The 14,288-nt window shown below is 42.6% G+C and overlaps 2 protein-coding genes across 2 annotated transcripts in view; one reads left to right on the plus strand and one right to left on the minus strand.

Moving 5' to 3' along the window:
• The first annotated feature begins 1,061 nt into the window (after nt 1-1,061).
• The window catches only part of SCAR (wiskott-Aldrich syndrome protein family member 3 SCAR), a 174,190-nt gene continuing 160,963 nt past the window's right edge, over nt 1,062-14,288 (plus strand). Inside the window, exon 1 of the mRNA XM_017610790.1 lies at nt 1,062-1,194. The gene's annotated coding sequence lies outside the window, so the exon portion shown is untranslated. The remainder of the gene's footprint in view (nt 1,195-14,288) is intronic.
• LOC108359110 (uncharacterized) lies at nt 10,673-11,458 on the minus strand. The gene has a single exon (XM_017610788.1). The coding sequence runs from the start codon at nt 11,456-11,458 to the stop codon at nt 10,673-10,675; it is 786 nt and encodes a 261-aa protein (XP_017466277.1).

A 14,288-nucleotide genomic window follows, 5' to 3' on the forward strand; every position in this document is an offset into this window, starting at 1 on the left:
AGTACGGGATCGATTTCCAGTAAAATCTGACTGATTCTCATGAACCAAAAAGACAAGATCACGCGGGCAGGAGAGTAGCCCGTTAGAATCGCATTAAGGAAAAAAGTTGAACGATTTTGACATTAGCCGTTTATTTACATTTCTTCGTTGTTTACAATTTGGTGGTGGCTTTTTACTGCAATTTTCTTCATTTTCGCTTGTGACAACGTGTGTACACATAAGATAAAGAATAATTTAACACAACGGCATGATTTTTAGAAGAATTTGCATAATAAAAATGATTTTTCATGCGTTCAACAATTTCGCGGTTTTCTCCGTTCTCTTCGTTGTTTACTTCTTACAGCAAAGATGGCGTCGAGATTTCGGCAGCTAGAAAATAACTTTTTTCGTTCTTTCCGTCCCGCGTGATCTTGTGTCTTTCGTTCATGACTGATTCTGACTATTTCTGACTAGTCCGGACTCGTACGGGATCGCAACTATTAATTCGCCTTGCTTTGAAGTATTGATCGATACTCGGTACCGATTTAATAAGTATCCAAATCTTTCGATACTCGGTACCAAAACTTTTAGGCTTCCAATTAGAACGCATGTATAGAGGCTAATAGAGGTTTTAATTTCCATTTTCCATCGCCACAATGCAGAGAAACTCTTCCTTATTTGAAACATTTTTTTCTAGATGATTCGGACGATGTTATCTTTGTAGGCCTGAAAGACTTCGTTCATCCGTCCAAGCATTTTTCTAAAATTTTAGATCTACGAAGGTGGAAACTGATAAAACGGAATTTTACTGTTGCGACAATAGCAAGAAGGCGAAGAGAGTGTTTTGATATGTGGTTTCCACATTGCTTAGTACAAATTGTTCAACTTTTGGGAAGCATCGTCTTATACGTACTAATTGTGAAGCATATTCATAGTCAAAATAAAGTCTATGCAATTTTTTTGACAGATATTCTGTTGAAAATTATGACAAAAGGCTGCAATTATATATAGAATCGGTATTGGGTACCGAGATATTTCTGAAGTATTGGGTACCGAGTATTGGGTACCGGCAATTCAGCACATCATTATTGTTTACTGGTTGTATTGTGGTTTTACAGCTCTAGTTAACGTGATGAAAACGTCAGCTACGATTGGTTTAGTGTTATAATATTTTATTGCAAGGATTTGTACGCACCAAATGGATTAGAAGCTAAGGTATTTATAAGTTAGTGAAATGTGCGCATGAGAAGGGACATATAGATATATGTATACATATGGCTCGGGATGGTTGGCCAAATTTTGTAGGTACATACATATCAGGGTTGGTGCGAACTTCCGCATTAAAATCAACATTCGCATTCGCAATAATCGATGCGGAGCTTTTGCGAAAGCGAATGTTGGGGTGGGGTTTAGTAGCAGCGCTCACAACTATTTCGGGCTATTCCGTCCAAAGGGGTGGCCCGATACAACGACAGTCGGGTCTACGTAACCGGAACGACCCAGATTTATATCTGGCCAAGGACTGTCACTCCAGCAACACTCCCCAAAAAGTCTTTGGGGAATTTGTATGCTGCTACAACAACAACAACATACAAAAAAAAATTCCACACACTTATAGTCAAGGGTGTACGCATTAGGAGCGTTCCTTTTCTCCCAGAAAAAGTCTGAAGTAGTCAGATTTAGGTCGGTGTTATGCAGACAAACTTTTGTTTGCCAAATTAAATGGCGGCTGCTTAGTTTGCTCGGAGGTGGTTATGTCGAGTTTGGCACAGTGTTGCACGTTCATTATGGTTTTCATGGCTATTGCCAACACGAAATGAGAATTTCAGATGTACATAACGTGCAGAATTTAAAATTTTTGTATATGACAACACCGAATTTGCTGCAGTTTGACCAAACAAAATTAGTTTGCTGTGAGAGTCGCCAAACTCGCTCTCTCCGAGTTTTCTGCAACAACAATTGCACGCAGTTTGCCAAACAAAATTTCTGCATAACACCGACCTAAGTCCATGATTCAACAACTACAGGTTGTAGCAATGGTACAAAAACAACATTTACTGTTGGTATGAACTCCTTGTGTCATCACCATCTTTTTTATCTACTCATATTCGTGTGTATATGTATACCCTGCATACCAGGATTTCATAGAATTCTGAAAGGTTTCACAATTTTTTTTAAGAATTTTCTTTAAGAAATCGTACAGAAATTTCTTTACTAGTTCTTATCAACCGCCTCATATGTTTTTCTTTACAGATTTCTAAAAGAATCGTAACAAATTTCCGACACTTAAAGATTTCGGGAGCATTTGTTTGCAGGGTATATATATACGTATATGTGTGTGTGTACGCGGATATGTAAATATAGCAAAGCAGACGATAATTTGACACAAGCGTGCTCATAAGAAGAAGCATAGCTTCTATCGCTATCACCTGTAATTAATGCGCCTTGCCTTAGTCCAAAAAGCGTTCCTTAACTCGGAAATGACAGCAAAAATGAGAGCAACAGTCAGTGAGAGTGACTCTCATCAGTCCGAAGTAGTCAGATTTAGTCAGAAGAATTTTTTCTGGCAAAATCCTGAAAAGTGTCAAACTCAACTGAATTTAAATTAACGGAAATTAAAGAATAAAAGTGAGAATAATCTAAAGAGTAAAAGAAATTAATTGAAATTGGAAGGAGACAAAAAATAATTGATACAGCAAGTGTTTATTGTGCTTGTGTGAATGTGTTTTGTACATACATTTCTGTTCTTATTTGACGTTAGTTTTGTTGTTGCCATTCTTTGGACTAAAAATTTTGTTTTTTGGGTTCCTTTACTTTTCCTGTTATTCTCTTTTAGTGAGCGCATTTTGCTTACGGTCTGGCATTTTGACACTTTTCAGATTTTAGTCCAAAAAGATAAGGAATGAACCTATTATTTTAACGCTCACTTTTGTAAATTTTGGTCACTAGTTTATTTACAAATTGGGTTTGAAATATGTCCTTTTTTGTAAAATTCCGAAATTAGCGTACATTTATCACTCCTATTCTCCTTAAAGCATCCACTTCACCAATACATTTTTGTATTCCCCTTCACATTACACTTCACTCGATTAGTTATAACTTGCTTTACGACTTGTAACATAAATCAATTAATCACAATTCATTAAATAAAAACACCTTCAAAATCACGCGTCTGACTTTGGTTGCATATGCAAATTAAATGGCGGTGTTCAGCTGTCAAACTCCAAAATATGCAAAAGAATGAGAGACAAAAGAAGATAGGATATAACCCAGTAAGCATTAAAAATATACAAAGGTGTTCTCTGCAAAAGGTATTCAGCTCCTTTTCTTCGCAAAACAGAAAGGAGAATTCTACAGCCTGAGGTTTATAATCCCTAAGTGCGGCCGAAGGCCGGCTACGCAGAAAGGTGTTCTCTGCAAAAGGTGTTCAGCCCCCCTTCTTTGGCAACACAGAAAGGAGAATTCTACTGCCTGAGGGTTACAATCCCTAAGTGCGGCCGAAGGCCGCCTACGCAGAAAGGAATTCTACGCAAAAATACATGCGGGATTAATAGACGGGTATTTCGGTTTAATGTTCGTTTATTAATAGTTATAATTAAGTTACACTAGATCTTAAAATTTAAGTTGTGTCGCGCGTCAGGTTTTAATTTCAACTGCCCGTTGTTCGTTGGCGTTGTCACTGTCCTCGTCTCTTTCGTTAAATTGTCGCTCGTTCGTTCGTCGAGTCAGAGTTGCAGTTTAGGGTTGCTTATTAGCGTATGCAAATCCCACATTAGGCCCTCCTCACTAATCGTTCGGCTCGAACGATGGCTCCCAGCGTTTAAGGTATTCAGCGACGGTAGTGGTGCGCCTAGGACCCTCACTCTCGCCCACCTTCTCTACTTCATACCTATCATGAGCCAATACTTTCAAAATCTTATATGGACCGAAATACTTGGGCCTTAGCCGGAGCCCGCTCCCAAATTGAGTACGCTTAATGGCAACTAATTGGTTTGGTTTATACTCTATTCTTTTGGCATCAAAATTACGTTTGTTTTCCTTTTGTATAAGAGCAATATTTTCTTTTGCTTGTTGGCGTGTCACTTCGCGTTCGGAATCTAACTCTTCTACAGCTGTGTTCTCTACTAATTCACTAAAATCTGGCAACCCCGTAACCCTCATCTCTAGCCCAGTCAAAATCCTAAAGGGAGAATGTTTTGTACTACGCGTCGGTGTGTTGTTAATGTATTGCTGTACCCTACCAACATGTTTATACCAATTTCCCGGTTCTTCGTAGCACAACTTTGATATCATCGGTACAGCAATCTGGTGTATGCGCTCAACTTGTCCGTTGCCTCGTGGAACCCCCGTTGCTATTAGCAAATGCTCTATGTCTTCCTTTGTACAATATTCTTTGAAAAGGTTACCCGTGAATGCCGTTCCTCTGTCAGTGATTATACGTCTGGGATTACCAAAAGTTGCAGCTTGCTTTGGGAGGCGATCAACGACTGCCTCGGCACCGGTATTCTTCGTAGGGTACAACCACACGAACTTAGAAAAGGCATCGACTACCACAAGGATATAATTGTACGCTTTTTTCGTTTGTTCCATAGGGCCAACATGATCGATATGGAGTGTGCTTAACGGCCTATCTTCCTTGCCGATGGGGTTCAACAATCCTTCCTTCCGTCCAGGTTTGGAATCTGTGATGATACATTCAACGCAGCTTCTGACAATTTTGGCTAATTTTGTGGCAATCTGTGGAATAAAAAAGTTCTTTTTAATGGCTTCCTGGGTCTTCTTCACTGAGAAGTGCCCCTGTTTATGCGCTGTCCGTATAATCTCTTCCTCCATTAGTGAAGGCACAACTATGAGCTCTCTTACAGGGTCCTTATACAGTAAATCATGTTTGAAATAAAAATCCTCGTATGTATACTTGTCTAACACCTTGCGTACCGCCCGGATCCAATCATCCTCTTGCTGAGCCTGCTTAAGCCTGTGAGCCAACGAGTCCTCTAACATCAAACACACAACTAGACTTAAAGCAGCCACGTGACGCATTTTCGATCCACTCCGGTGTTCGATTTCGTAATCGAAATCCTGCAACAGCATCGCCCAGCGGGACACCCTTAATGGAACATCCTTTTTCTTTATGGTCATCGCGAACGCGTTGCAGTCGGTTATAATCTTGAAATGCATCCCCATGAGATAAACTCGCCACTTCTTTAGTGCCTCAATAATTGCCAGCACCTCCAATTCATACGAATGGTAATTTTCCTCTGCTGGCTTCGTCTTTCGACTCATGTATTGGATTGGATGAAAACATTGGTCCTCGCTGTCCTTCTGTAGGAGTACGGCTCCGTAGCCGTGCTTTGAAGCATCCGTATGTACCTCGGTTAGTGCCTTGGGGTTATACAGTCGCAGGACTGGTGCACTGACCAATGCTGCTATTAGCTGCTGAAACGCTGCCTGCTGCTCTTCACCGAAAACAAACGTCGCATCCTTACGTAACAAGTCTGACAGTGGTTTGGCGATCACTGCGTACCCCTCAATAAATCGCCTAAAATATGACGTGAGACCTAGAAATCTTTGAACCGACTTCTTATCTGAAGGTCTCGGGAAATTCTTTACCGCTTGAGTTTTTGCGTCTGATGGCCGTATTGTACCGTTCTCCACTATATAACCCAAGAAATCGACCCTTTCAGAAACTGGCATTTCTCCCATTTGATACGCAGGTTATACTCAGCCGCTTTGCCTAACACCACTTTCAATTTAGCTATACCCTGACCTACGTCCATGGATGGGATTATTAAATCGTCCATGTAAATTACCATCTCTTACTAGCTCCCTAAATACTGCGGAAATGTATCGCGTAAAGACAGCCGGGGAATTTGAAATTCCAAACGGGACATACAAAAACTCATATTGACCTTGATGGGTGACGAATGACGTGTACCTTCTTGAGTCTTCCTCGATTGGTACATGGAAGAATCCATTTCTCAAATCCAATGTGGTAAATACCCGCGCTCCCTGCAGTCTCTCAATGACGTCGTCCATTAGCGGCATTGGGAAATTATCCCTCATAATTTTCTCGTTAAGGCGTCGGTAGTCACAACAAAGCCTTTTGCTACCATCCTTCTTCGTCACCAGCACGATTGGCGATGCATACTCCGAAGAGCTTAGCTGGATAATGCCCTCCTTAACCCACTCCACAATTTGTTTGTCAACTACACACCTATCTGAGTAAGACATGCGTCTCGGCCCTTGAAATACCGGGGTATCGTCCGTCAAACAGATCTTCATAGCAACTGGAGAATCACGTTGTTTCTTAGGCGAATAATTCTGAATAATAGCCTCCATTTCCTATGTCACGCTCGCGTACGACATGGAAGGTGATGTCTAACTCAATTCCATCTATTGTAACCCTAATTACGAAACTACCAATCGTCGTCAGAATATTGTTACCTGTTCCCCGCAGTTGATGTATATCGTTAGACAGCTCAATTTCTCCTAACATCATCAAAACGTCGTATCTCATGAGACATAAGTCGCAACCCGTGTCAATCAATGCAGAAAACGTGAAATTATTAATCGTTAAGTCTTTGAAAATTACACAGGCAATAGACGCAACGCGCATCACCTCTAGTGTGTTAACCCCCGCACTTTCCTGCTTTACTTGTGCCTTCTTCTTAGGGCAATCAGCAACGCGATGTCCAGGTTGATCACATCAAAAACATGTGGTCTGTCGTGGCCGTTGACACTTATTGGCTAAATGACCTACTTCGCCACACTTATAACAACGTTTCGTCTCAGTTCCCTGTGCTTTGCTAACCGTTTTATCCTCACGTTTGTTTTGAAAAGAGCCCGTACTGGGTGGATGCCCCGAACGCACGTTTTCATAAACTAGAATCTGTGCCTTCAACTCCTGTATAGTATTAGACTGGTATAAATTCGCTTTATTTGATCGCGAGTCTGGAATACCGTCTACAAAATATTCGATTAGACTTTTATCATCCAAATTTATCGGCCGCCCTATCTCCATGAGACTATAGAGATACTCGCGATAGTCTTCGTTTGGACGCTTACGACGGTTTCTAAGGGCACGATGTACCTCAATAGATGATATAACAATGCCGAATTCTTTTTGTAAAGATTGTTTAAGCGAATTCCAAGAGGATATACCACGCGGGCTGCGGATGAAAAGTTTTGCGGCACCCTTCAATAACTGTTTACTATATATGAACTTCTGCAAATCTCCCCACTGGACTGCAGTAGCATTGGCTTCAAAATCGTCTAGCCACTCTTCCACGGTGGGCTGTCCCGTACCGCTAAATGTTGGAAGAGATCCTTCAATATCACGCAAAGTGAACATAGGGCGCCCAACTCCCGCCACCGGTAATACACTACTTTCAAATGAATCACTTTCACCGTCAGAACCACCGTCCCCACCTATGGTCAGACCGAAATGTTCGCAAAGCCTATCCTGCAACGTAGCTTTTCGTCCGTTTGTCGACAGACCCAGCTCCGTAAGCTTTGCCTTCAACACGTTCACGTTTAATGCAAAAATCTGTTCTCTGTCCATGTCAAATATACAGTTTTAAAAGTTAGATATACAGTGTTTACTAAGTTTAAAAGTACAAATAAATTTTTAAATGGTTAATTCATAAATCCAGCCGCACTTGACTTTACATCAAATCATAAATTTTGTTTGCATTAATTAAATTGTTACAATTAACAAAACTGAATTAAAATTTTTCGCAAATAAATTCAACGAAGTTCAATTCTTATATAAAGCTGATGTTTTCCGTTTCTGATAAAATCCTTTCTTTTCGGTTTAACAACTATCCAATTAGATTTTCCAACAACAAAATCTGTATTCTTTTCGGTCTCTCTAAATTTATTTCTCTTTCTGTTTGACAATTTCGAATTTGATTTTACTATTACAATGTTTGTATTACAGAAATAGTAACAAATTTTATCTCCAACTTACTTTCTTTGCTAAGCAGTCAGGTGCTGCTGTCTCTCTGGCCAATAGAAGAATGAACGAGAGAAAATGAATGAACAAGTATAAATAAATAAATTACAAAGCAAACAAAGCTTAGAAGTTGCTAAGTAAGGTAACATAAGACAATGAATACTAAACAAAGTAACATAAGAAAATTAATACAACGTAGAGTTGCCAACTAGGCAACATATGGTGTGTTCGTGTCTCATTCCTGATCATGCCTGGCCCCGCTGAAAAGTTATTTTCAGGACAAGGGTAGAACTGCCACCTTGGTTATGGAACGAGTTAAGTCACCATGAGCGGTCCTAAATTTGACGACTCGAACTAATCCGTCCTTGCCAGGATGCACTTCAAATAACCTTCGCCATCGGCCATATTGCAGGTGGTATGTTACATTCCTTGAGAACCACAATATCCCCGATGTTCATGTTGGGATTACGCCGGCACCATTTCGGGCGGTTTTGCAGCGATGTAAGATATTCTCGATGCCATTGCTTCCAGAAGCCTTGGTACATATTCTGGATATGCTGCCAATACTCAAGCCGGTTGATGGGGACCTGGGCAAGATCTCCTTCGGGAGCCATCGTGTACGGTCTACCTATGAGAAAATGAGACGGCGACAGATAATTAGTATTGCTGTCAGGCACCACCCCCAGTGTCCGTGAGTTGATTACTGCTTCGATCTGGGCCAGAAGGGTGTACATCTGGTCATACGTGAGAATAGTGGTCCCAATCACACGCCGCAAATGCAATTTCACTGACCGTTCCCCTGACTCCCATATGCCACCCCAGAGCGGAGCGTTGGGTGGCATGAATTCCATTGAATTTGTTCATCGGTGAGTGTCTGCGAGACAATGTTGTTATGATGTTGCGAACGGGGAAGCCGATCCATTTCGTTCAGCGCGCGGGCCGCCCCACGAAATTTCGCCCATTATCGCTGAATATCTTGCTGCATTTCCCTCGACGCGAAATGAAGCGTTTGAATGCAGCTAGGAACCCATCAGTGCTCAAATCTGGATTGCCGATGTTACAAGGCACACAAACAGGCATATGTATCCCTTGGACGTGCGAGCATTACGTCCCCGATATAATTTCAAAGTTAGCGGCCCAGCGTAATCAACGCCGATATGTTGGAAGGGATGTGCTTGGCGAACACGTATCGCCGGTAAATCTGCCATGAATTGCTGTGTAGAGGTGCGCTTCTGTCGAAAACATTTGATGCAATTGTGCGTAATCTTTCGAATCAGGTTTCTTGCTCCCAAAATCCAATACCTGTGCCGCACTATCACAAACAACGCTGAGACTCCTGGATGTAAATTACGAATGTGCTCGTCGATAAGTATGTGTTCCGTTGCACGATGTTCCTTTGGGAGGATAACCGGGTGATGAGTTTCCGTTGGCAATTCTGAATTTCGAATCCGCCCACCTACCCGTAGTAGGCCGAACTCGTCAACGAACGGAGCTAACTGCAAAAGCTTTGAATGAGAACTCATCTCATCATTTCGTTTTAATTGCTGAATGTCTTCCTGGAAACAGCTTTGAACCTGTTGTAGCCAAAGGATGCGCGCCTCCTTGATTTCATCGTACGAAAGTGTTTTAACGTCAGGCCTGCGTGACGTCTTCCGAGCATTGTGAATAAAGTGTAGAACATAGGCTGTAACTCGAAAGAGCCGCTGCCATGATGATGAACGTTGCATCAATGTGTCAAATGAACTGCTGAGTGGAGATTCCGTAGCCACTAAGCTTAGTACACTGCTCTTCATCTCAGCATTGGCCTCCGGGATCTGGTGTAGTTCTTGATGATTGGTTTGAAACACCAGCTTACGAGTGCGCTCTTCATCGCCACACCAAGGAGGCCCCTTCCACCAGAGATTGAAATCCACAATTGCAGAGGCTGCCAATCCCCTTGACGCGCAATCAGCTGGATTTTCCCTCGACTCGACGTGGCTCCGAACGCTGCGTGGAAAAGTTTCCAAAATCTCAGCAGTTCGATTTGCTACAAACGTTTTCAACCTTACCGAGGGATGAGACAGCCAAGCCAATACAACGGTTGAGTCGCACCAGGCGTATGTTGTTATAGATTTATGCGGCAGCACGTTTAGAATTGTCTTCATTAGCCGTGTCAACAATAGAGCGCCGCACAACTCCAACCGAGGCAGCGAGATCTGCTTCAGAGGTGCCACTCGTGTCTTGGCGGCCATCAATGATATAGTGAACGTGTTATCTGGATTCTTGAAGCGGCAGTACACAGCGCCAGCGTACGCCTTTATTGAGGCATCCAGGAACCCGTGGAGCTCGAAGTGCCTCGTAGAGTTAAGGAAACGAGGTAGCGCCAGGCTTGTGATATTGTGAATATCAGCTTGGTACTTCAGCCAGCGCTCTGCTAGATGCATTAGCAAAGGATCATCCAAACCTAGCTTGTGTAACCACAACTCCTGGAATAGAATTTGAATTGCACCGTCACTGGTGACAGTAATCCTAAAGGATCGAAGATACGGGATGCGTCGGAAAGTACCTGCCTCTTGCTGGAAGTGCGCATATTAGGCGCGCGAGTTTGGTATGTGAGTATATCGTCATTCGCCCTCCATAGCAATCCGAGAACCTTTGTGGCGTCTTTACCCAGCGTGTGTTGCGTGTCATCGTCTTTGCATATGCGACGGCAGTTGGATACCCACTTTCGGAGTTCCAGTCCAGCACCAGCAAGCATTTTCACAAGCTCCTCATGAGCTTTTCAATGAGTTCCTGTTTGGAGTCGGCACCCGTGAGAATATCGTCGACGTAAAAGTCATCGCGTACGATTGATCTTGCGCGTGGGAATTGATGCTTATAGTCCTCTGCTAATTGTTGTAGTACCCTGACAGATAGATATGGTGCGCAAGCCGTACCATACGTAACCGTGCATAACTGGAAGTGTCTTATGGGATCAGCAAGACTCTCCCTCCACACGATCCTTTGGTAGTTTCGATGATGTTCGGCGACCCATATCTGTCGGAACACATATCGGTGCATCCTGAATCGCAAGCATACGGAAAACAAATTGCGCTGAATGCTAGGACCGATATGCACAACGCTGTTAATAACAACTCCTCTGCTGTCTGCAAACGATCCGTCGAACACCACCCGAAGTTTTTCACCAAGAGATTCGTTTTTCTGTAGACGAAGCTCGACGGCGTGAAAACGCGAAACGGCGCCCGATAATGCTTCCGCAAACCGCGGTGCTTCCATCTTAAATGGTAGCTCTACAATGTATTTACCGTCGGTATGACGCGTATGCGTGCGTTGGAAGTGCTCTTCTAAGGTTATGTCGTCGGAATCCATGAGTTGAGTTTGACAGGGTTCCTCGATTTCCCAGAAATTTTGTAGAAAGTTATCAACATCGACTATGGCGTGCAGAGCTTGGGTGGAATCCGCTGAACCCACCCCGTCAATTGCTGAACTGACCACCCATCCAAAAATTGAGGAAACTGCAACAGGATCTCCCTTTGAGTCCAACATTTTGTTACAGGTGAACACCTTTCAGACATAGGTTGCACCGAAAAGAATGTCGACCGATCCAGGTGTCTGGAATGTGGGATCTACAGCAATGCGACCAGCAGAGCGCGGATTGCAAAGCCTCCNGCGCGGAATGCAAAGCCTCTGGACACAGCGCTCGGTGATGTACGATAGTTCTGATGCGGTGTCCAGAAGTACTCGACATTTCAAAAAACCACCGTGGGCGGTTTGAACGTTAACTATGGCTGTGGGCAGCAAGGCTGTCGATCCCTTACGAAGCGGTGATAGCTGACTTGTGTAGGTGTCAGCTGGTGTCGATGTCAATGAGCGTGCGATGTAGGGACCATGGCGTACCATTGTCGATCCTGCTTGAACCAGAAGAGCTTTCTTGACCTGCTCGAGACGCTGTACCTGCGGCCGACGGTGGGCCATGTAGAAGTGTGTGGTGGCGTCGATTACATACCTTACAATTGAATTTAGAACTGCATGTTGATGTCGAGTGCCCTGTCTTTAGACAATTGAAGCACAGCAATTTACCCTTGGCCATCGCTCGCCGGTCATCTGTGCTCAAGGATAAGAATGTTGGACACTTCATGAGACCCCCGTTAGTTGAAACTAGGACCCCGAGTTTCAGAGTTGCGAAGGCGTGCGGGTTGCGTCCTATGTTGGGCCAATTCTAATTCTTCGCAATCAAGGAATTTACAAAATTCCGTTATGGTAGGTACTTTGAGATTTTCACTAGATTCAATCCACTTTCGTCGGGACTCTGAGTCTAGCTTGGCTAGGAGAAGGTAGATAAGCCAGCAGTCGTGATCGTCATGGGATATGGCATGTAGACCCCTGATAACCTCGTTTGCTGCGTCTGATATTTTACGAAGAATTGTAGAATTTTCCCCTGATGACAAGGGGAGTGCCATAAAGTTCTCAATAAATGAGGCGACAATATGGCGTGGGCGATCAAAACGTTCGCTTACTCTGTTCCACGCCGTTGCGTAAGACGCCTCAGTTACCGGAATGTGTTTGATAATTTGCGTCATCCCTTAGCAATGATTTGAGATGATGACACTTTTGGGTATGTTTCGATGCAATTGCACTGGTGAATAAGTCCTTGAATGGCGGCCAGTCTTTGTACAGGCCGGTGAAAGGTGGGATGGTAATTTTAGGCAAATCGTTTTTTGCATGTTGTGCTGGAATCGAAGTTGTAGAAAATTTATGAAAAAATTTAGACTGTTGTTCAGCTAGTCGAGATATGGTGTCATCCAAGCTGGGTTGTTGAGTTGGAATCGTAAAGGAATCCTGAAGCGAGCGAAGCAGGTTACGTGCAGTCAAAACCTTTCCATCGTAAACTCCATAGTCTTCGTCTGGATTAGAATATTCGGGACTTTCACGGAATTGATACATGGCGTTTGTGGCTGCAACGAATTCATCCCACGCCTCCTTTAAGCGATCAGTTCGTGTAAGTATATCATACTGTTCCTGATCCGGTGGAGGATTTTGCGCAAAGCCAAGGACACGTGTAATCGCCGCCTTGGTACGCCCGTGAAATTGTACCAATTCCTTCCAACTTTCAGCCATTATAGTGGTTTTCGCACACGACCACGCTAATACAACAGAAAAGGCGAGGCGCTAAACGATGTAGTGACAGAAATTCACGTAAGCGTAATGCGCAACCACTCGTCGTGATGTACGAATAAGATTGTCCCGCGCAAGAACCAATTCCTGGCAAACACCTGTCCCGTGGTGAAAGTTTCCAGCAACGTGGTTCAACTATTTTACAGATCGTGACACTGCGCAGCAGGCTCGTCAGTCGATTTTTTAATTTTAACTGTTTTTTAAGGGTCTCCGAAATATCCCAAAAAAAAATCAAATATACAAACAGAAATATACAAAAGAAAAAAAGAAAAAATAGTTTAAATTAAAAAACGTTTAAATAAACAATTGGGCATTATTCTCTGAAGTCTTCTGAAGAGAAGCAGAATTTTCAGATTGAAAAATTTTAATTTCCATGGATTCTATGCCATTTCTACGAAAAATCTTTTTTTCCCCATACAAAATACATGGGAAACTTTGAGCGCTTTCAGCGACCTCTAAATATATTTTGATTTTAAAATAAAAAAAACAGGGGTATATTTTTTTTCGGTATAGAACAATCCTAGGTGGTGAGAGCATTAAATTTCCGATTTTACTTTTCTCCCATACATTTTTGGACCACCCTAATGTACATACATGATTTGCATAAATTACAAAGCGAACAAAGCTTAGAAGTTGCTAAGTAAGGTTACATAAGAAAATGAATACTAAACAAAGTAACATAAGAAAATGAATACAACGTAGTGTTGCCAACTAGGCAACATATGGTGCAGGAATCAATAAATATACAAAGATTGATTAATTAGGAACAGCAGCAATAACTTTGGACATGTAGCCCTTTAGGTAAGTACGATTTTTAGCACATGAAAAAATGGATGTATTAACAGTGTTTGCAATTTCATGTAGACCAAAAGGAAGGTGTACAGCAAAAAGAATTTTTGGACTCGCCATTGTAGAAAGCCATGCAGAGTGCATATTTATATTTGTGGACGGTAGCCAACCATCATAAACTCCACAGCTGTTGACTCCACAGCTTTTATTTGATGACTTTTGTACCATGGGTGTGGCCTCTTTGGAAACAAATATTCTATGTAACTAAAACATAATTTATAGCTGAACTTTTAAATGTATAATAAGTTGGCCACTGTTTTGTATTAGGTACGTAACAGCGCGGTAAGATGCCGCTTGAATTAGCGCCTGGCGACCTTATCCACTGGTGCATTACCTCATACCAGCACTAAAA

The sequence above is a fragment of the Rhagoletis zephyria genome, unplaced genomic scaffold (genome assembly GCF_001687245.7).
Source record: "Rhagoletis zephyria isolate East Lansing unplaced genomic scaffold, Rhagoletis_zephyria_1.1 Rzeph_scaffold_00340, whole genome shotgun sequence".
In the NCBI taxonomy this organism is placed as follows: Eukaryota; Metazoa; Arthropoda; class Insecta; order Diptera; family Tephritidae; genus Rhagoletis; species Rhagoletis zephyria.

Coding starts and splice junctions, on each gene's coding strand:
- LOC108359110 (XM_017610788.1), bottom strand. CDS start 11,458: ATGTTGGACTCAAAGGGAGATCCTGTTGCAGTTTCCTCAATTTTTGGA.